Source organism: Aotus nancymaae, unplaced genomic scaffold, assembly GCF_030222135.1.
Source record: "Aotus nancymaae isolate 86718 unplaced genomic scaffold, 86718_ANA_hifiasm-v0.15.2.pri h1tg000193l, whole genome shotgun sequence".
Lineage (NCBI taxonomy): Eukaryota > Metazoa > Chordata > Mammalia > Primates > Aotidae > Aotus > Aotus nancymaae.
The window spans coordinates 2,275,773-2,299,360 of record NW_026988608.1 but is presented as its reverse complement, the minus strand read 5'-3'; the positions used below and the strand labels follow the sequence as shown (position 1 = coordinate 2,299,360).

The 23,588-nt window shown below is 43.6% G+C and overlaps 1 protein-coding gene across 1 annotated transcript in view; it reads right to left on the bottom strand.

Annotated features, from left to right (window-relative positions):
* Positions 1 to 16,306, bottom strand: part of LOC135273017 (transcription elongation regulator 1-like protein) — a 50,276-nt gene extending 33,970 nt beyond the window's left edge. Inside the window, exons 1-3 of the mRNA XM_064371836.1 lie at positions 15,893 to 16,306; positions 13,803 to 13,949; positions 12,862 to 13,042 (exon numbers count right to left, since the gene is read on the bottom strand). Coding sequence (XP_064227906.1) covers positions 12,862 to 13,042; positions 13,803 to 13,949; positions 15,893 to 16,231 — 667 coding nt within the window. The 5' untranslated portion in view covers positions 16,232 to 16,306. The remainder of the gene's footprint in view (positions 1 to 12,861; positions 13,043 to 13,802; positions 13,950 to 15,892) is intronic.
* Between the last annotated feature and the right edge of the window lie 7,282 nt (positions 16,307 to 23,588).

Genomic DNA, 23,588 nt, shown 5'->3' with positions numbered 1-23,588 from the left:
ATCGTTGTTATCTATAGTCAGCCTAGAGTGATAAAGAGCTCTAGAATTTGTTCTGCTCTCTAGCTGTAATTTTGTATGCTTTCACAAACCCCTCCCTATTTCCTGTGCTTATTGGCAATCCATATTTCTTTGTTGGTAGTGTGTCTGGTCATATATTTTGTCCATTTCTACTGGACTGGTTTTTTTCTTATGACTAAGTTGTGAAGGTTCTTTGTATGTTCTGGTGTTTATCAGATACATGTTTTGTGAATATTTTTCACACTGTGTGGCTTTTCTTTTTCCAGTATTTTATTTTATTAAAAGTGATTTCAAAGACCAAAAACTTTTTTAAAATTTTGATGAAGTTCAAGTCATCAGTGCATTTTGTTCTGTGGTTCATGCTTTTGATGTCATATATAAGAAATACTTGTGCAATCCAAGGTCACAAAATTTTTCTTCAATGTTTTCTTCAGAATTTACAGTTTTCGGTTTCACAACTAGGTCAATCATCTATTTTGGGTTAATTTTTATACAGTAAAATGTATTGATGAAGGATTATTTGCTTATTTTGAAGACAGATGTTCACTTCTTCTAAAGTCATTTGTTGAAAATACAGTCTTTTCGTTATTGATTTTTCCACGTACCCTTGTAAAAAGAAATCAATAGGCCATCTATGCATGTGTCTACTTTTGGAATGGTCTACTCCTATGCTCTATCGATCTTTATTCTGAAGCTTTTGCCAGTTGCACAAAGCCTTAGTTCCTGGAGATTTACCCCCGATGCTCGGATCAGCTGTGCCTGTGTCCTCCACACTTGTTTTCTTCTTCAGAACTACTGTGGTGACTCCACTTCCTTTGTCTGTCCATTTTAATTATTGCATTGGCATGTCAATTCCCATGAAACTGGGATTTTGTTTAGGGTTGCATTAAACATGCAGATCAATCTGGACAGAAGTGATATCTTAATATTATCAAGCCTTCCAGTCTATGAATATAGAATATCCCTCCATTTGTTGACGTCTTCTTTGATTTACTTCATCAATGTTTCATGATTTTCACACATGTTGTTAGGTTAATCCCTAAATGCATCATAACTTTGGTGCAGTTTTAACGATACTGGTATTTTATTTTATTTTATTTTAAATTCCAGTTGTTTGTTACCAATAACACAGGGATACGATTGAACTTTGTCCATTGGCCTTGCATCCTGCAACCTTGCTAAACCTCCTCTTCTGTATTAGTAGCTTTTGACAGACTCTCTGAAGTGGTCTATATAGTTATTTGTCTGCACACAGTTTTGTGTCTTCCTCCCCAATTTGCATGTCTTCGTTTTCTTTTTTCTTTCTGCCTTGTTGCAGGGCTATGGCTCCCAGCACGCAGTCTTGCCTCGCTTTTCATCTTAGAGGGAAAACATTATCCTTCCACTGTTAAGTTCAATGTTAGCTGTAGATCTTCCTTAGACGTCCTCTGCCAATTTGAGCAAGTCCCCTTTAATTCCTAGTTGACTTACAGGTGGTTTTTTGTATTGTTTTGTTTTTAATCTGAATGAATGGTGAATTTGACAAATTTGTTTTCTGAATCTATTGAAATAAACTTATTATTTTTTCTTCTTTGTTCTTTTGGTAAATAGCATTGATGGGTTTTCTAATGTTGAATCAGCATTGGATTCCGAGAAAAATAAAACTCAGTTGGTAATGATATATAGTCAGTTTCGCATATGGCTGGATTTCATTTGTTGATGTTATCTTGAGGCTTCTTGTATGTATGTTCAAAAAGCATACTGGTCCGCTATTTTCTCTCTGTAATAACTATTTGGTTTTAGTGTAAGCGTAATGACTACCTTAGAAAAAATTACTTGGGGAATATTATTTCCTCTTGTCTTCTGAGCAAGTTTATTTTGTGTATTATTTCTTCCTGACATATTTGGTAGACCTCAACAGTGAAGCTGTCAGGGCTTGAATTTTTTCCTGTTGGAAGAGTTAAATCATAAACTTAATGTTTTTATCAAATATAGAGTTATTCATGCTTTCTATTTCTTCTTGAGTGAGAACTGGTAGCTTGTGACTTACAAATAACTATTTCATCTAAGCTGTTGCATTTATCATTATAGTTTATATTTTCCTTTTGCATGGTTAGGGTTACGATCCATAATAATGTCTTTTTTTTATTCCTGACATTAGTAATTTGTGTCATCTTTCTTTCCTCTAATTCTTGATAGTCTCTATAATTCTCAAAAATTAAGTTTTGGTTTCACTGATTTTCTTTTAGTCTTCTGTTTTTTAGTTTTTTTGTTTCTGCCGTTATCGTTACTATATCTTTCCTTTAGCTTATTTTGATTTAATTACTTCTCCCTTTTCTAGTTTTTTAAGGTTAAACTTAGATCATTAATTTGAGGTATTTCTTGTTTTTTAATATAGGCATCTTAATCCTATAAATATAAATGTCCATCTAAGCTATGTCCCACAAGACTTTTTTTGTGATATTGATTTTCATTTTCTTTTATTTTCATTTTCATTCTATTCAAAATATTTTCTTATTTCCTCTGTCACTTTTTCTTTGAACTATGCATTACTTGGGAGCATTTTGTTTTATTTTCAAACATTTGGAGGTTTTCTGGATATCTCTGCAGAAAACAAATTGTGTGTGTGTGTGTGTGTGTGTGTGTGTGTGTATTTTTTTTTTTTTTTTTTGAGACAGAGTCTCACTCTGTTGCCCAGGCTAGAGTGCAGAGACACAATTTTGGCTCATTGCAACCTCCACCTCTCAGGTTCAAGTGATTCTCCTACCTCAGCCTCCCAAAGTGCTGGGATTATAGGCATGAGCCACTACACCAGGCCCTACTTTTAATTATTTAAAATTTTTGACTCATTTTATAACCTAGAATATGGTATTGACAAATGTTCCATGTGCATATAAAATTATATACCCTGTTACTGTAAAGTAGAATGTTCTATACATGTCTGTCAGGTAAGTTGTTGAACAGTGTTATGTAAGTTCTCTAAATTCTCACTGATAGTCACTGATGAGCTTTCATGCTCCATCAATTACTGAGAGATGAATATTGAAATCTCCAACTGTAAACATGATTTTCTATTTCTTTCTTCTGTTTTATCAGCTTCTGTTTTATGAACTTTGAATTTTTTTTATTAGAATTGTTATGCTTTCTTTGTGAGTTTTTACTTTTTTATTGTACTTTAGGTTCTGGGGTACATTGTGCAGATCATGCAGGATTGTTGCATAAGTACACACATGGCAATGTGGTTTGCTGCCTCCATCCCCCGTCACCTACATCTGGCATTTCTCCCCGTGTTATCCCTCCTTTGCCCCACCCCAACAGACCACAGTGTGTGTGATGCTCCCCTCCCTGTGTCCATGTGTTCTCATTGTTCAACATTTACCTATGAGTGAGAACATGTGGTGTTTGATTTTCTGTTCTAGTGTGTGTGTGTGTGTGTGTGTGTGTGTGTGTGTGTGTTTTAGTTATGTAGTGTTCCTTTTTATCCCTGGTAATACTTTTTGTACTGAAATTGAATTTGTCAAATATTAATACAGTCACTTCAGCTTTCTTTTGTTTTGTATTTATGTGTTATGTCTTTTCCAGGCCTTTACTTTTATCCTCATGGTGTCTTATCATAAAAAGTGAGTTTCTTATGGACATCGTATATTTGGAACTGAAAATCTGAAAACCTCTGTCTATTCATTAGGGAGTTTAGATCTTCATATTTAAATCTACCATTTTATAGTTTGTAAAATATTTGTTCCAACTTTACTTTGATCCTTTGCCTTCTTGTTTTGTCTGCTTTGGGGTTGAATGTTTATTATGATTTCATTTTTATCTCCATAATTATTTATTAGTTATAACTCTCTTTACAATTTTAAGTGTCTGCTGCTCTACTGCTTAATATCTTTTGAAGATAAGTATATCATCATCTTATAGGGAAAACATTATCCTTCCACTATTAAGTACAATGTTAGCGGTAGATCTTCCTTAGATGTCCTCCGCCAATTTGAAGATGTCTCCTTTAATTCTTAGTTGATTTACAGGTGGTTTTGTATCGTTTTGTTTTTAATATGAATGGATGGCGAATTTTGAAATAAAGACATACTTGTATCTTCAAAGAAGATAAAGTATATCTCCCAAAGATACAAAGTATGTTTTTAACTTGTCACCTTCAAATAATACTATAACACATAATATATAGTACAGTAGCCTTACAATTCCATACTTCCAATTACTTCCTTCCATGCTTTGTGAAATTTTTGGCACACATTTTGATTTTGTGTATAATTTTACACATTATATAACTATTTTTTGCTCTTTATACTGTCAATACTCTTTCAAAACAATTAAAAACAGAAACATATATATTGTACCTTAATGTATTCCATCTCTAGCACTCTTCTTTTGTGTAGAGTAACTCTCTATGCTAGTATATTATTCCTCACTGATTAGTAATTTCATGAACTGCAAATCCACAAAGAACGAATCTTTCAGCTTTTGTTTGCTTGAAAAAAATCTTTATTTCACTTAGCTTTCAATAATTGTTTTTGTTTGATATAAAGCTCTTTGAATCAGAAGTTTAAATATGATTCATCTAGTTTTCAATTTCAGGTTTTTCTTGTTTTTGCTATTTATTAGTCTTATGGTTTGTTGAACTTCTTGGATCTATAGTTTCACAATGTCCATTTTTATCTCCTTTGTTCATTATGTCTTCAAATATTCTATCTTCCATCTAGTCTCTCTTTGTCCTCTTCACACTTCAATTATACATAAGTTAAACCATTTGACATTCTCTCATGGCTCTGGAAAAGGACGTTCTATGTTTTCAGTTGCTTTCTTTTTGTTACAGGTCTATTGATCTATCTTTAATTTAACTAATTCTTGGCTGTATCACATCTACACATGAGTTCATCAAAGTAATTTTTCATTATGCTGTGTTTCATTTTTTCTGATATTTTAACTTGACTTTCTTATATTTTTCATATCACTGATGGAATTCTCTATCGGCTCATTCATGTTGCTCTCCTTTCCATGAGTTTATTTAACATGCTAATCATGGTTAATCATAGAACTGTCTGATAGTTCTAATATCTGTGTCATCTTAGGGTCTGATTCTGTTGATTATCTTGTATCTTGTCAATAATTTATCACTTCTGGCTTGGTTTGTGTGTCTTGCAATTTTCTTTATTAAGTGCTAGGCAACATAAATAGAACAATAATGAATGAGATAAATATTATTTATTCCAGGGAATGGGCACACCCCTTCTTGTGTCAAGCTGTTAATGAATGCAATTTTGTTAATTTATTCAGGGGGTAGACCTGGATTTGGATTTTGTTGTCATGTTTGCCTTCAATGCCCCACAAGCTTCAAATCCTTTAAAAATGTATTTTGCTTAAGGCAAATTCTGGGGTATGTGAAAATCTTTTTCAGTATTTGTACCCTTACCCCAGCTTTCAGCCATCCTTACATCCCTATGCCACAAAAAAGGATTCCTATATGTCTCTCCCCTTCCACCAGTGATGGGGGTTATTTCTTTTTACTCAGTGCTTGCTACTAGTTAGTGGGAAGAGATCCTGGTCAATTTCAGTCCTATATAACTTAGTTCATTTGGTCTTCAAGAGTGGGGGTTTCTTACTGCCTCTGCTTTTAAAAACATGAAGGATTTTTAAAGACTTTATACTCTCACAGTCCTTCTTTCTCACCTCCTCAGTTTTACTGACATAACGTATGTATCCAGATTATGATTATTAAAATAAAGTTTTGTAAATAAAAAATGTTGCCTCAGCTATCCCATTACTGGGTATATACCCAAAGGATTATAAATCATTCTGATATGTTCACTGTGGCACTGTTTACAATAGCAAAGACTTGGAACCAACCCAAATGCCCATCAATAACAGAATGGATAAAGAAAATGTGGCACATATACACCATGGAATACTATGCAGCCATAAAAAAGGATGAGTTCCTGTCCTTGCAGGGACATGTATGAATCTGGAAACCATCATTCTCAGCAAACTGACACAAGAACAGAAAACCAAACACCACATGTTCTCACTCATAAGTGGGTGCTGAACAATGAGAACACATGGACACAGGGAGGGGAACATCACACACTGGAGTCTGTTGGAGGGTCGGGGGCAAGGGGAGGGATAGCAGGGGTTGGGGAGGTTGGGGAAGGCTAACATTAGGAGAAATACCTAATGTAGGTAAAGGGGGGATGAGACAGACACCTTGGCATGTGTATACCTATGCAACAATCCTGCAAGATCTGCACATGTACCCCAGAACTTAAAGTATAATTTAAAAGAAAAAAAGGTTGCAGTTCAAAACAACAAACAAGTTTTGGGCCTTTAAACCCATATATTAAAATGATTTAGAAAGGAGTATGCATAAAGAAAATTTTATAGCAACCAATGTCTATTGTGCAAAGTTATAATCATAACTTTCTCAATTTTGACACATTTTTTGGCAAAGGGATTCCCTCCACCCCATCCTCACACTCATGCAGAAAAATATAATTTTCAAGTCCTAAGCTTAAACACTGTTCCTTTGCATTAATGCCTTATAGTATGAGATGGACTCTGTCTCGCTACTGCAAATCCGGAGATCCTGAGACACTAGTTACGCACTCATTTTCTAATTCAAAAATGGAGTGACATGCAAATTAATAAAGAAGGCTTTGCCATTTTCTTGGTGTTAGGAACTCCCCCGTCAATACAGTTAGGAACCGTCAGCCACCTGCTGTTGACTGGTTTTTCCTTGCTTCATTTCGCTGTCATTAAGCCACTTACTGGCCATGTTCTTTTCGGTACAAATTTAATACCTTAATCCATTTTTTCATGAATTCCCACAGGTCATCATTTCACAGAATATTGTTGAGTGGCTTATCCCGTTTGGCCTTTCTCAGTACTCATGGGAATTTTTGGACTATAGGACAAACGCTCTTGCTACAAAGTTATATTAAAATGTTTAAGTAATAGGAAACACTATATTAAACCTATTTTTTTCCTTTGCGGTGTAAAAAAAAATATTGCCTTAAATTTTTCACTCATTCCTACACCAAATTAACAAGTATTCACATATATCCTGAAGGATTAACAGACATTGTTGATAATTACAGGTATTTTTGAAAACTGACCTCTCCATTGTTAGTTCTTGTTTTATATGTACTTATCACTAATGTGATAAAATTAAAAAGAAAAAATGAAATTTTATTAAGTAAACTTTTTCCAAATGTATCATATTTCATAAAATACTTCTAAAGTAATTGTGTTATGATTTGTAAACTGAGAAAACGTAACCTCAAGTCTGCTTTTTAAAAAATAGCTTACTGATAATTCCTTGAGAAAATAGGATCAGTATGAATACATTGCAAATAACCATATAAAACAAAAGTAAACAAAATGAAATAAAACGTAAATGTCACCCACAACAATAGAAACAGAATAAACCAAAGGAATAACAAGAGAAAATAAAAAAGTAAAATGTAATAATTACAGATAAATACACACATAGTAAAACAAATCTAAATATGCTAAACTTAATTTTCAAAAGGCAAAGGCAGACACTACTTGTAAATTACTGACCTAAGCTTAAAACAAAAAATAAGGCAAAAGTTGGTAAGAATAAAATACAAGACGTAGACAGAGCAGCAGCAACATTAATTTTAGATGAAGAATTTGAAGTGAAAACATTAGGTGTGGTAAAGTCAATTCATTGCTTTTTTAAGGACATCTTTTCCATGCTTATGCATTTGTATGACTTTCTTGTGAGGCATAAATTGCTTCAATCAAAAGATGCTTTCCTCATAAAATTCTCCAAATTTTCCAAGCTTGTCTAGTACTGCAGGATGGTCTGAAGCTGTGTCCGTTTCTGTGTTCTTTTAAGTCGTGCCTCCAACATTCATAAAATGTCTCCAGGCTATGGTGACCAGGATATATGGCTTTCTTTGCTCCATTTACTACTTTTGCTGAAATCTGTTTCTTTTTTTTTTTTTTATGGAGGTCGAGCTATCTAGGTTTGTTTGCTTTTTATTTTACACATATACCCCCTTCTCCTACTGTTACGATCTGATTTTCATAGTCACATCTATTATGCTTAAGAATCTTTCTATGTTGTCTTCTGTCATCAGATGCATAATTAGTTCTTCTCTTCATTGATTTTAGTTGCTAGTTTTCAAAAGTTTCTTTGCATTCTTTTCTCATTTACTCAAACTGTCTTTTCACACTGGCAAACTCCCTTTTGAGTTGATGTTTTACTGCTTTTCTGTCTTCTATTTTCTTTTACCTATCAAGATAAGCAAAAGTTGTTTTGCCTAAAGTGGGTACTAATTCCTGCCCAAAATCCATTTCTCAGATTTGTTTCTCTTCTGGAGCTTTGGAGCAAATGAATCTTTTATGAAGCAGAATACTTCAGATGCCCCATCTCAACTTCCACTTTCTCTCCCTCTCTCTCCCTCTCTCTCCCTTTCTCCCTCTCTCCCTCTCTCTCTCCCCCTTCCCTCTCTCTCCCTCTCTCTCCCTCTCCCTTTCTCCCTCTCTCTCTTTCCCGCTCTCTCTCCCTCTCTCTCTCCCCTCCTTCCTCTCTCTCCCATTCTCCCTTTCCCTCTCTCTCTCTCCCTCTCTCTCCCCCTTCTCTCTCCCTCTCTCTCTCCCTCTCTCTCTCCCTCTCTCTCTCTCCCCCCCCCTCTCTCTCTCTCTCTCTCTCAGTCATCTGTGAATGAAGAGACTACAGCCAGTGGTTTGCTGTGGTCTTGTTTGGTTTGCCCATCAGGGTGTTGGTAGAATCAGGCTCTTTGATCTTAAGCTGACATGGACAACTTTTGCATAAATCTCTAGTTTCCAGCAAGATTCCTCTATCTTATTTGCCTTTGCTGTACAGAAGCTGAATTAACTACCTTCTCCTCCCACTGCTTGATACTCTTGATACAAGTTCTTTAATTCCTGAATGGCTTGAAGGACTCTGAAGCTCTTATTTTCAGCAATAGAAAACAGAGACTCCTTGGAGGTAGTACTCATTCCACCCAGACCCTTCTCCACATCTGCCTGTGATGAGCCACATGTCCTAAGACGCAGCGTGAGTCCCTTCTGCCTGGGAAGGAGAGTCTGGCAGGACTGCAGGGAGCCGGGAGGTGTGGGCCGGGATGCAGCAGCTGATGCTGAGGAAGAGGCGGTGACTGCGGGGCGGGTGGCCTCTCCCTGCCTGTCCAGCCCTGAATCCACTTCTGAGATCTGGGAATCAATGGGTCCTAGATTATTTCTCAATTTAACCCATTCACAATGATCAGGAAGAATTTCTTTGAAAGCTGCAAAATTACTAATTGGAGACTTTAGTTTCTAGTGCAGGTGTAACTATCTGCAGGCTTGGATTCGTTTGTCCGTGAGAAGGTCTGCCTCTTCTGTGGCTTCTCTGCTTCCTGAGAACAAGTTCACCCTTTCCTGGAGGAGCCAAGGATCCTGAGCGTAAGAATGATATAAAGTCCCCAACAGTCCGAGAGGATCCAGGACACTGACCCACAGCACAGGTCTCATGTGACGGGTCTCGTTTGAAGAGGCCCCCAGAGCAGAGGCCCCCAGAGCCCATCCCTGCTACATCTCCCCTCACAGCCGAACCACACTTGGCCACTTGGAATTGCCCAATCACACAATGCTCCTCTTGATTTTGTATGTTTGGACATTCTAAGTCCTTCATTTGGAATTAATTTGACTCTTCCTGCCCCAAGGTGGCATCGGCCACAGAGGCCTTCCCTGAGGGTCCCCCCACTAAGGTTCTCCTCAAACACCTGCAGAAAGCAGGTGCCACTTGCTTGCCTCTCCCCATTCATATTTTGAAGGGCTAGCCCCCGAGATGATGGCATGAGAAGGTGGGTCCTTTGGGAGGCTCAAAAATGGCCAACAGGCTTGTTTACGACAGATCGTGATGGCAGGCAACCATCATCCTTCTGGTCATGAATGAGTGCGGTGTATGAAAAAAATAGGGTCCTTTATAATGCTTATTAAAGCTTAGATAGCTTTTCCAAATTCATCCAAATTGTGTTCATATTATCTGAGACTCTGTGCCATGCAGTAAATTCGTAATCAACAGGAAGTGAGAGGTGGTTCCATATTAGTCTCACCCCCATCTCCACCAGAGAGATTCTAACTCAGTTCAACAAATGACCCAGTTCATTCAAACAAACCTGCCTCCTGGGTTCCATCATTCGAGTTCATAGTATAAACTGCCATTATCCCTAAAACAACAGTGCAAATTGTAAAAGTACTTAAAGAATGATCATTACGGAAAAATTACTACGTATCCAAGACAGGAAAATGAGCTTAGCTCACTAGACCTGTTTAAAATGAGCAAGTTGGACTCACTCCTTCAGTTCTCTGGGAGCTCTAATTCTGCTTCACTGATTAACTTGAAAGGGATCGATAAAATATATCTAATTCTAAGGCCACTTACTTGTGAATATAAAACTTTATAACAAGATTGATCGATGTCATCTAACGATTGTATAATATATTTATACACAATATATTTTTTATATAGGACATGCATATATTTATAAATGTATACTTTTATAATATATATATTTGTGATATAAATTAACTATAATATGTAAATTTATCAATTCCTAATAGGATGTGAAAACTTTGGTAATTTTTAGTAATAACAGCACATGTGAACGTTTACATGCTAGTGTCTCAAAAAAGTTGTATTTTCTCATTAGCTACCATAGAATTAAAATGACGCACATTAATTTTTAACTCGGTGGAGCTTACCCTACCTTCTACCTTAACTTGCCCCCAGCCCAGGTTCTCTGTTAAGCAGTTAATGACACACGAGTAACCCCTTAGAGGTTTTATTTGGCCTAAGGGACCTTCAGTACCTGCATTTCAAAGTTGAGTAAATTCTAAAACTTCTGAAATTTATCAAAAAAGTGAAGTCTTCATGAAGCAACTCAAATTACCATCTCAAAGCAAATACACTCGATTATTATTCAATTACCTTTGGTGTCAGGTAGCTTTCTCCCAAAACATAATTAAAATGGTAGGTGTTATATTCACACATGATCCATAAATTAAAAAAAAAAAAAAGCAGGGAAAAAAATCTAAGCTTTGTTAAATAGTAGGCTAGGTTAGAATGAAAGGTTATTCTGCTATTTATCATGTTTATAAGAAATATTATTTTATTTTGTTCTTAAAAATAGATCATTAATGGATACCCCATTCTCCACGGTGTGATTATTTCAGATTGTGTGCCTGTACCAAAAATCTCACAAACCCCACAAATATACACACCTACTATGTACCCACAAAAGAGTGTAAAAACAATTGTTAAAAATTTAAAAAATAGATTTCATCCAAAAATTAAAAGAAGGTAAAATCAATACGAACATGTTTCTAATAAAGGATTGCATATTTGACACACAATAGTAAGTAAATAAGGTCCATAAGATGGAAAATCTGTGAGAGGTGGCCATAAGCTTCTCCAACTAAACAGATATTTAGCACATTTATATATGAATTTCCTAAGAAGAAGGTGAAGGCAAGCTGGAAAATATCTATATTATACTCTGGGGTGAACTGAGGAAAGAAAAGTTCACTTACAGACTTTGTAGGAACAGGTAAGCTGATATCACCTTTTTTTAAAACTGAATTTGCTGGTTATTTTCATGACAGTTATTGCCAATGCATTAGGAAATTAAAATATTACCTTTTCATATACTAAAAGAAACTTCCAAAGTCACGTCTTCCTCATACAACACATGCCATTGAATCATCTTTTGTCATCATTAAATTAAATAGGAAACATGATCATCTAAGTGTAAAATGTTTATAAATGTCTTGCATATACAATGCTCACTCAGATTTCAATTAATCCCTAATGCATAATTACAAGGACAAGTTGCAGTCAGAAATCACTTAGGCCTGTGAAAAACACAAATAGTTTAGTTGTTCCTCCCAACCTATTACTAAGCAAGATTCATAGCCAATTGGAATAAATGTGTAGCAAACAGAGAAGAAAATAAATGTATCTCCTAAACCAGCACTGCATTATCCACAGGAACATCTTCTTACTACTAAATTTTAGAGACACATATTGAGACAAGCTTGGTAGGTAGGAAATTACAGGAAGGTAATGTAATTCTGAAGTCATAAAATGTTCCATAATGGAAGGTGTTGCCCAACAATTTTGGCACAGGCAGCGTTTGCTTTTATAGAATGATCCACGTGTTATGGTGATTTTAAAAATCAATTTAAAAATTCATAAGATGATTATGTTCTCCTGTTACTATACAGGTTTATTATACAATCTTTTATCCAGGGGTTGTTTCACGGGAGTCTGTTCCAGGACAAACATTCTTTCAGGTCACTAGACTCCAAAGATAGAACAAAATCCATCTTTCAAACAGGGCATGTTATAGCCCATCTCACTATCGCCCACCACGGGAAGGCAACATTCACGGAGATCACACATGTTCTCACGTCCGACAGACCAGCAAACCTCATTCCTCTCACCTCACTGCAGAGTCGCGGACAAGCAACATTTGTTAAAGAGTTGACTGGTCAATTAGTGCCCCTATTAAGAGCTATCAGCAGGAAACCTGGTCCAATCCTAAAAATAGAGCACTGCGAGTACAATTCTGTGAAAACCCCTCCAGCCGTCTCTTCATTTTAGTAACAGATCTTATATCTAGCAACCCCAGAAAAAAAAAGTGAATAAGCTATCCAAGACTCGTTTCTTTTAAAATAGCTTCATGCTTGTGAAAAGAAATTATATTTTACCAAGATAATTGTTTCATTAAAATGACAAGTATAGTTTTCATACCCAAAACTAATTTATGATTAAAGCAAAAATAAAAAGCACATTATCGACGTTATCTGGGCACCAACCTGGGATGGGCTGAGGTGCTAACACCACTGTGGGGAGCAGCCTGGAGGCAGGAGCTGGCCTGGACAGAGACACAGCTACTTGATTTGCCAGCAAGTGAGGCTTTTCATGCCCATGGAACAATCTTAACTCCTCCGGATGGATCCACGTTGAGTCCAGAGCAAAGGAATTATTAAAAAAGATCTGTCCAAAAATAATGCAAGCATAACATTTAAGACAAGGTGCACGATAAAAGCTCAACATGACTATGAAAAGATGTACATTGCCTTACGTGGATCAAACATGAACTTTCTATTGTTGGGGACTCTATAAAAGCATCATTCTAAAACTTAAAGAACGTTCCACAGGGCTTTGATCCCAGTCACCACCTAGTGAAAGTCTTCTGGGCTGGCCTTCAACTACTGACTCGGTCACTTCAGCCCAGCAGTCAGTTTACTGATTGAAGAATCGTGCCAATGAGATAATTACTATGCTGCAGAGCACGTCAATAATTTACTTCTTTAGTTTTCTTGTAAACAAAATGTAGTCAGCAAATTTGAATCCAAAAGCCAAAACAAACCATTAGAAAGATGAAAACTTAAAGCATAATATCAAGAAAAACCCACTTTTAAAACTTGAACTGGTATTGTGTAATGTTTATGTCTAGATTTTTGATCAATGGTTACAAATTTAAAAACAAAAAATTTAAAAAATAGACTCTGATTCAAAAATTAGAAATTTTACATTGTTCTGTGGAATCAAAATATCCTAAACTAAAACACAATGCCTCCCATCTGGTGATGCCTTTGAGCAGATGAATCTAACCCTGAAATGATTTCTTCCTACACCTGGACGGCTAATTTATGGCAACTAGAGAATGCATGGGTGTTTTTGTTGTTATGGTGATGTTCAACAACTTAATCATTACAAGCCCCTTATCCAATGAAATTACTTGCATTTTTACCTTACAGTTAGGAATCCTTTTATCTATCCAACTTTTCCCAATAGGAGCTGCAAGAGCAGAAGGGCAGAGAGGTGGGAAGATGGGCACCAGCTCCACCGTGGAAGAGGGGGGCACTCCTAGGGATGGAGAATGGCCAGCAAACAGCCACTGCAAGTCAAGCAAGAAAAGACAGTTGCATTAGCCTGAATCCATCCACCCGACTTCTTACCAAAACATGCTGGAATAACTGCTTTGAAAAGGGAATTTCAAAATGTATGTATTTGACTATCAGATACATTTCCTCAAGAAAAACTATCAATATTTACAAATCAAAGAAAAAATTACATAAGTTTTCATATCTGAATCATCACAAAGCATTACCAACATTGCATTCTTCAATATTGGAAAAGAACTTCTAAGCACAAAACCAAAAGCACACACTAAGAAACGGGTTTCCGGACTGAGATAATGAGAAACCACCATGGAAAAGAGAAATGCTGGATGTTCTTTTTCTAATTCTTAAATTATTTTTATAGGTAGACATAAGGCTATATTTTATAATATTATTTTCAGTATTGCATTTTGTATTAATTGCATCTGTCATTTTACAAACGACTAATACTTTCAAAATAAAAATATCTAAGAAGTTAAGATTCAAAGTTTCACCAATACAAGGTTCACCAATACAAATAGATTCTATGGCAAAAAAAAAAAAAAAAAAAATCTAAACATCATATAACTTGAAGATCTCAATGCACAGAATAAAACATCAGTCATGGAAAGGAGCTGGTAAATCAGGACACCATCTCCCTAATTAAAACAACTGAGACCTCATCAGCCATTAATAAAATGCATTGCTCAATAACGTGGAACGTTATCTATTGTTTTAAAACCATAAAAGCATTTGTGATGTTTCCGTTATGGGAAAATGTTCTTCTGGTTCTCCATATTCTTACTTTACAGAAGATGTGTAGCACAAAAATATTTTAAATATTTATGCTAAGGGTTTTTTAAAATTTTTCTTTTAAATTTACATAAGGAAAAAATGCAGTTTTTTTAAACAGAATTTTTTAAAAACTGTAGTTCCTTGACATTATATACCTCTAGTGGCAGCACTCTGATATAACACCCCTCCAAAATATGGCAAAAGCTACCAACGTTTATGAATAAAACCCAAAATAAACTGCATCACACATAAAAATACAATACCCAGCGCTGCATACGTGATGTATCATTAAGTCTAAAGACCAATTTAGCAGGAGTTTAACAACATCTTTTAGGAAAGCTCATAAGATCATATTGGAATTAAATTAATCAAATGGTGGATTCTAACATAACACTCATTTGAATATGCTAATGAGGTCAATCCTTGGAATAAAATACTCGCTATTCCCTGGTTTAAATGCATCTGCATAGTTAGATGACAATGAATCTTGCCAAAACCAGCCTGCCTAGCTCTGCTGCACCATTTATCAAAGGTACAGTCACTTTTTCTCTTTTAATTCCATGTTGTAAAAGCCAAACTCTAGTTCTAAAGTGCAGTGTGGCATTAGGGACTGCGTGGACCCCGGCAGGCCTAGGGCCGGGGAGTCTCGGGGAACCGAAGGCAGGAGTTCCCCTCTTCCATCGGTCGGAATTCTCTTAAGCATGGCCCTGAGGCTATTTGCAAATGAAAGGGGGAAAATCCAAACCAGATCAGAATCCGAAACAGCTATCGATTCCCAGCTTGCTTCCAAGTCTGGCGGAGACTGAAAGTCCCAACTCGCGCCGGCGGCGCCGCTTCAGCACCGCGTGGTGGACAGCGAACCCCGGCCGGAAGCGAGTTCGCGGCTCTCCCCACGCGGGCGCGGGTGGCGGGTCCTTCCAGGGTTCCGTCCAGACTCGGAGCACCTGCCAGCGCTACGGCGGCGGCGGAGGGCTCGGCGGAGGGGCAGGAACTTTCTCGCTGCGAGAGGCAGGGCTGCCGCGCTGCGCCCCGAGGGTCTGGGGAGGCGCGGACGCGGGGAAGGAGGAGGGCGCACGAGCTCGGGAGGCCGGAGCCGGGCCGGGCAGGGCGCACCCAGGAGCGGGGAGCGCCAGGGCCGGGCTGAGGCGGGGCGGGGACACGTTACCTGCCCATGGAGCGCGGGGAAGTGGTGCGCGGCGGCGGCGGCGGCGGCGGGGTCTGGCGCGGGGGACAGCGGCAGCAGCGGCAACACCGGCTCGCTCGGGGACGGCCAGGCGGGCAGCCCGGGGAGCAGCGGGGCCGCGGGCGGCTGGGCCGAGGCGAGCAGCACCGGAGGGGCCGCGACCCCGGGGCCGAGGCGGATCAGCCCGGCCGAGCCCGGCACCATCCAGACCCAGGGCGGCGGCGGCTCCGCGTTCATCGGCCAGAGGAGAGGCTGCCGCCGCCGGGACTGCTGCTGCTGCTGCTGCCGCCGCCGCCGCTGGAACCTGGCGCCCGCCTGCATCCTACATCCCCGGCGGGGGCGGCGGCGGGCGCCCGAGGTGCGGGCCGGCGGCGGCGCGGGCTCCGGAGCGAACTCACTTGGCTCCGCGGCGCGGCCGCTCGCTCCGCCCCTGCCCCGCGCGGGGAGCTCCTCCTCCTCCCGCCTGCGCCCTCCCCGCCCGCCCAGCGCGGCCGCCCGCGCCGCCGCCACAGCCCCCGGGCCCGGCCCCCGCCTCGTCCCCGCCCGCCTGCGCCCCTCCACGCCGGCCCCCGTCCGCCCGCGCGCTCCCCAGCCCCGGCCCCTGCCCCCCTGCACCCCTGCGCCCCTGGACCCGGGCGGCCGCGGAGGACGTGGGTGGGCGAAGGGCGAGGGCCGAGGGCGCGCCGGGCCAAGCTCCCCCGGATGCCGCCCCCGCTGGTGGCCTCTGGGCCTCTGGGACCGACCGCACCGCCGGGGAGGCGCGCACGGCCCGGCCCGGGCTCCCCGGGCTCAGCACTTAAGGGCAAGAGGAAGCCGAGGTGGCGGCGCCCGAGCCGGGCAGGTCCCACTGCAGGGCTGGGGCTGAGGCAGCGCGCGGGCGGGCGGGGGCCGGCGTGGAGGGGCGCGGGCGGGCGGGGACCGCGCGGGCCGCTCTCCACCCGGCCTCATCCGAGTCCAGGGCGCAGGGCCAGGACCGGACTGGGCTGCGGATCCCGGCGCTGGCGGCCCGGATGCTGCCTGGCGTGGGTGGATTTCTCTTGCACAAATCTCCCAGACACGTTCTTGAGACCCGGCGGGTCCCCTGGCCGGGAGGTTGAGCCGTGGGTGCCTGGTCTAAAGTCCGCGCCCCAGTGACCCGCTGGCCTCGGCGGCTCCTGTCTCACGCCCTGCACGCACCAGGCAGGTGGCCTCAGGGCCTTTGCCCACGACGCCCCCATGGCGGGCAGGACCCCGCTGTGAATTCGCCCCGGATGCCCCAGGCACAGTCTGTGCTCCTCCCTTCCCTGCCGCACGCGGCCTCTGACGCTGCGTCCCGAGCTTCCTGGGACCAAGGATAGACCCCAGCTCCGAAGACCCTCGCTCCGCCCGGGGCACTCGCGGGCAGCGCCGGCAGAACCGAGTCCGCTGGCCACGAGCAGCCGCCGCCAGACGGCGCTCGCCCTCCCCCGCCGCAGACCCTGCTTCCCAAGCTGCCGACCTCCTCCCCAGCCCTGGCCACGGCCTCAGCCCAGCCCCTGGCGACGAGAGCTGGGCAGAGACTTCCGTGCGCTGTAAACCCCTCAGGTCGCTAAACTGGGGAAACCCAGGCACAGCTCATGCCAGCGCGAGACCAGCGCTTGTTAAGGGCATTTGAAGGGGCTTCCTGGATACAAAAGGCAGCGTGAGGATCCAGGCATTGAAGAACTTGCATGAAAAACCCTCCCTGACCTGGGTGGGAGAGCAGGCAGCCACCCGCCTACCGGCACAGACACGCCTGGGACTCCAAACACGTGTTCCCAGCACCTCCCAGCTGTCCACTGCTAGCCTCCTGAGAGGAACTAAAGCACCCGAGTGCTTTTCATTTGCGCCTATGCTTGTTTCCTCATTATCCTGATTTGCTTAATTTCCTCTTGGCCTGGCATGGTTTCCTTTAGATCTGGGCATATGCTGATTTACATAGCCGGCGCCTCCATATTTTCCTCCACGAAAACCGGTTTTCAATTAGCAAGTTTATCTCTCTCTTTGATGCAAAAGTACTGGCAATTTTTTTTCTTCACCTAAAATCAGAAAGCTCTGCAGATTACAACGCTGTTACTATTCACTTACACCCTTAATGTATGCGCATATATTAGTATGTGCACATGTGTTATAAGTGTGTTGGTTTAATGGTCAGAGCCAGATCAGGGTATTGGGGGGGCGTCTCTAGACAGGCTCACATGCCCTGCCCACCCCATGGTCTCTTTTGAACAGGAGATTCTCCTCCCTTCTGCGTTGTTTGGAGGCAGACACAGAAGGCCAGGAGTGCTGGTGCCTGGCTTGCATGCTCCTCTCTGCAAAAGCAGAGCTTCACGTGTGTGTGGGCCCCAGGTTCCTGGGAGGGTAGGGGTTGGCCACAGTCTGTGGGAGCTGCAGCACTCCTTTAGGGGATCCTATCTTCATCCCCATATAGCACTGTCCTAGAAAAGGTTCTGCTGAAGCCAGCTTTTGCTAGCCCTTCCCTGGGCTTCCTGATGCTCTGAGTTCAGGACCCCTTGGGCAACTGCTTGGCTCTGAAGAAGAGCTAGAAAGCTGAAAGCAACTCTTGACTCCACCACAAAGTAGCCTAAACTCTTCTGCTGTTTCCTGCCACAAGCTTGACTCTCCTTATGTATGACAATACTTGGAACGCTCTTCTGTACCATTCTGTGTGCTAAATTATGGAAAACAGCCCTGGATAGCGCAGACACGGCCGTTTCCACTAATTCATTGCTTGGGCGGAGGACCCAGCACTGGGCTTCTCCCCCTCCTCCTGGCTGTCGTTTCCATCGGATTCATTTCACAGTTTGCCCCTCATCCCACTCAACCCAGGAAACTCCTACACCCTCATGGGTAGGAGAAGCCCCCTCAGACACACTCATTTCAGTGAGTGTTTAGAACTCTCTCCATGAACCGGTTCTGCAAAGGTCGTTTGTACATCATGAGGATGTTTGAAAGAGCAAAGTCAGAGAAGATGCAAAGAAGACAGCTGTCATGCAAACAAGCAGAATGCCACCTTCTTCCTGGGGACTGGAAGCCAGGTAAATGTCTAGCTTTGAGCTGAGGCTCTCTGCCAGAGAGACATGTGTGGCAGGCATGTCTCCGTCTCTGTGAGTGCCCCCAGAGGTCAGCCTGGGGCAGGACAGGTGGCTGGCGCCCCATAAACTCTCCCTTTGTCTCCCTGTAAACATAGGTGAGAAATTTACTTTATAAAGCATCTTACAGACAGCCTAGTCTCCAGCTCTTCTAACCAATAAAAACAACCTTGAGTCTTTCCATGTTATTTGGACAAAACCAGCAGAAATTTCCTGCTAAGCTGGGACAGGATATCACCTAGGAGCAGATCTGCCGCAGGGAAAACGTGTGAATTACCTACATATGGTAACGAGTTCCCAATCATTTATTACCTTTCAGGAAAAATCGTGTAGAAGTTTACAGAGACATCAGTGGAATAAGATTTTGAAGCCAGTAGGTTTTTTGGGGGGAGTGGGGCAGGTTATTTTATTTTGTTTTTCTAAGTAAAATCTAATAGAATCCCAAAATGGGAGAGATGAAAATGTTTCCTTCCAAGCTGCAGAGTTAAACACCAGGGAACAGGAGGGAGGTCAAGGCCCTGCGTGTCACCTCGGCAGTTCCCCGCACCTCCCACCACCCATGCTGCCAGAACTTCTTTCCAAAACAAAGGCCAATCTGACCGACTCCTTGCTATGGAACACTCGCCAGCTGCATGATGATGAGGCCCTGAATGAAAGCCGTGCCAGCAAGGACCCAGAGGAGGACTGGCAGTGTGGCACCCTACTCAGTGCAGGGTGAGGAGGAGGAGGGTGTGAGAGCGGCTCCCCCTGTTCTGTGAGGAGTCTGTGCTCAGAGGTGAGGAGCCTCTGGGATGCACCACAGGCCAAGAGGTTGGCAAAGACGTGCTGACCTGGAGGGCTCCAGGGTTGCCTAGAAAGACTTATCCTCTCCACAATTGGAGACTTCAGCCTAGGGTTCAGGAGTAAGGTCTTGGATGGAGCCACAGGGCTGGAATTAACACAAAAATTGAGAGTGGCAGCTGTCCGTAGTGATTGAGATCAAAGATGTGGACAGGACCGCCCAAGACAGGCACAGAGTGGGAAGAAGAGAGGCCACTCGTGGAGTCAAGTGATGGGAAGCGAGGCGCCCAGTGAAAGGGAGAGGGACAGCCGCAGGCCGCCCGGGCAGGCAGGAGCGCGCTTGTCTGATAAAGTGTGTGATTATTGTTATTCTTGTTATCAGTGTGTTACTGTAGCATACATGGAAAATACTGCAAAGCATTGTGAGTCAGAATCCCTCAGGGAGAAGCAATGCTAACCTTCTGGTGACCTTCTCTCTACAGTCTTTTTTTTCCTCCTCTCTTCTGTCTCTCTGTTGTGTGTATGTGTATGTGTGTGTGTGTTTATGTGTGTGTGTATGGTATGTATGATATATTGCATTTTGTAATGCAGTATTATATTTTATATTAAATTGCATTTTATAATAAATAGCTTTAATGCAGCCTTACTATATATAACCTTAAATCTTATTTTCACTCAATATCATAGCATAAGCAACTTCCCACATTATTTAAAAACCTTAGAAGAACCTGCCTCTCAATAGCAGAGCAAACACCGCACTGAGCATTTGGGGGTTCAGGTCGGTGCGCCCTGTCGTGTGAATTCACATCCACTGGCAGGTCAGTGCGTCCTGTTGACCATGCGTGTGAAAATAGCCACTCAATAGCTAGTGCAGGGCAGACACTTGGTGCACACTGCTCCCCCAGCCCTTCACCAAGGCAGCTGCAGGAAGGGGTACACAGTCACATGAGTAGCTTGTGGCCTGTTTGTTTAAACAGAGTGTACAGGTGCTCAGAATCGAGAAGCAAGGACCCCCACGTGGAGTCAGGCAGGAAAAAGGCAGCTCTGGGAGCCCCTTGCCTGTTCGGCCTGCCCCTCGGCCTCCCTGGTTCGTACTCTCTGGGTCCTGGGCCTCCCGGCCTCCACACACTCACTGTTTTCCTTTCTGGCCAGCTACAGGCCTGGAGTCGGGAGCCCCTGGCCTCACACGCTGCGTACAGGCCTACTTTGCCTGCATGTCTTCGCGAGGGTCTTTATGTCTAGAAATGCATATTCCCTGACCCTCAGGACCCTCTTCCTCCAAAGCAGCACTCTGGCCTTTCTGGGGCCCAGCCATGTCTGCACAGAGCAGCCCAGGTTGGCTGAGGGGCAGTGAGCTCTGTGGAGCCTCCCAATGCCCTGCCCCTGTCCCTCTGCCAGCCTAGGGCTCCTCCCACAGCCACTGCCTGCCACCTGGTGCCGCCCTGGCTGGTCTGGCCCTCTAGCTCTGGGCAGCCAGTGGAGGCAGGGCTCCTGGGTCCCTGCCTGCTTCCAGGCTGTGCTGACATCACCGAACACTTCTTTCATCTCCCCTGACAAACGTACCCGAAAGAGGCCCCAAACTACCTTCAGCCTCCAGCACTCAGAAATGCGATTACAGAACAGTCCCGCTCAGCATTTCCTCACTTGCCCTGCCGACTGCTCAGGCTCCAGCAGCCTCCAGCCCCGAAACACTGCCCTTCCCCTCTGCCCCAACTCCAAGGTCCTCTGAGGCCTGACCGCCTTCATGAGGCAGCTCGCCCAGGCTCTCTGCCTCCTCCTCTAGTCCAGCATGCGGGCCACAGACTCACCATGGTGGCTTGACTGTGCCCCCTCCAAAAAGAACGGTCTACCCTGAACCTGTGACTATAAATGTGTTTGAAAAAACGGACTTTGCAGATATAGTTGAGGCAAGGATCTTGAAATGAGGACAAGCTGGTTACCAGCTCATCCAGGGACACATTTAATGTTAAGACTTTATTTTTGAACATGTTAGAATATTTATTTTGTCGTATAAAAATTAACTATTCGCAATCAAACACTGGTGATATAAATGATAAAATATCTATATGATAGAATACACTTCTGCCATTAAAATAGTGTTACAGAAGAATATTAATTGAAGTGAAAATGGTTACATAGTCTGTCTTTAAGTAAAAAAGTTAATCGACCTACCTTTGTACTTTCTACAGATGATCTGTGAGACATACAAGAAATGTCCGAAATAATGGTGTGGGCAGAGGCTGTGTGGGGCTGTGATGAGACCAGATGACCCAGGCCTGGGCTGCAGCTCCCAGGATGCTCAGGGCGAGATGGAGCCCCTGGTGGGAACAAAGCTCCTCTCTGTGCCAAACCCCCAACACCCCTCTCCCCTGTTCTCTCACCCTCCACCCCCACTCCCCATTCTCCCCACTCACCCTCCACCTCCCACCCTCCACCCTCTAGTCTCCACCCTCTCCCACTTCCCTACCCTCCTTAAGACGCTTCCCATGGCCCTCACTGTGCCAGGTCCTTACACACATGTGCTCCTCTGTCTGGCCCGGCCGAGAGGCCCTGGATGGCAAGAACCATGTGCTCTTCCTTCTTCTCTTCCACTGCACACTGTAAGAAGTTAACAAATGCTGGCAGGAGGGCCCAGAAGAACCCTCGTGCTCTATGGAAGACCCAAGCCAGGATCCCCGGGAAGCTCATGGCTGAACCACGTGGAGGAAGCAAAGAGGGACCTACCTTATGCCCACGTCCACCCTACGAAGTGCAGCGAGGCTCTGCAGGTGCGCCCTGCATGGGCTGCCTAGCCAAGGGGAGGACAGGGATCCAGCCAGGCCTCTGGCCCAGCCACACCAGGTATAGGGGTGTGTCCACCTAGAGGGCACCTCTGTGAGAGTCACATCAAGGCAGCCTGGGGGCCGGATCCTAGCAAAGCCCAGCCCCTTCCCACTCCAGTATTTGTTCTGCTCCTTAGACCTAGGAATACCTGGGAGGGCAGGGAGGTGGGAGGAAGAGGGAAGAAGAGAAGGAAAGAAAAACACCTATAAGGAGGAGGCAGGAAGGCCGGAGACTGAAGGTCAAGCTCCTGGCTGGGAGGGGTGCACCCTGAGCCGCCCCCATCGCCGATGACTGCTCCCTGTGCCCTTTACTGCCCCGCTACTGCCTGGCAGCACCCGCTGCAGGAGGAGGGGACGGGGGTCTTCAGTCTTATCCGAAGATGATTTATGGGGCACCGCTGACAGGGAAGGAAGAGAAGGGACAGGGCGTGGTGCAGGGCATTCTCACAGCTGCACAATTTCTCTGCCTCCTGCTCATTGCACACATATGGTGGCATGATTTGTGGAGTTTGGTGACATGAAATCATTTGCATTTTCTCTACAAAGCCTGTGCAAACAACTAGAAAGCCACACTGATCCGTGTTAAGTAGGCATTTGCCAGTCAGGAAACACACGAACTTCCCCCCGTCTGGACAGACAGTTCTCTCCTTCCATGTAGCTGTGTCTGCTCAACAGGAGCCTGCAGATCCCATGCGGATGAAGCGACTGCATCAGTCCTGCCCCCACCTGCCCCGACCGTCCTGCTCCAAGGCCCACTTCCCTGATTTCTTACCTGGGGCTGAGAGGGCTATGGGGCTCCATCACTCTGTGGGCATGCCACACCCTGACACCTAAAAGGGGCTGCAATTGGGAAGCAGGTGACAGCAAACCCACTGCTTGGAAATAATTCAAGAGGAAAAGTGGCCTGGTCAGACTTGGGGGTAATGTCGATGATTGAGTGTGTTTTTAACACAGTTTCACTGTTTGGGGGCAAAACTAACAGCCCAA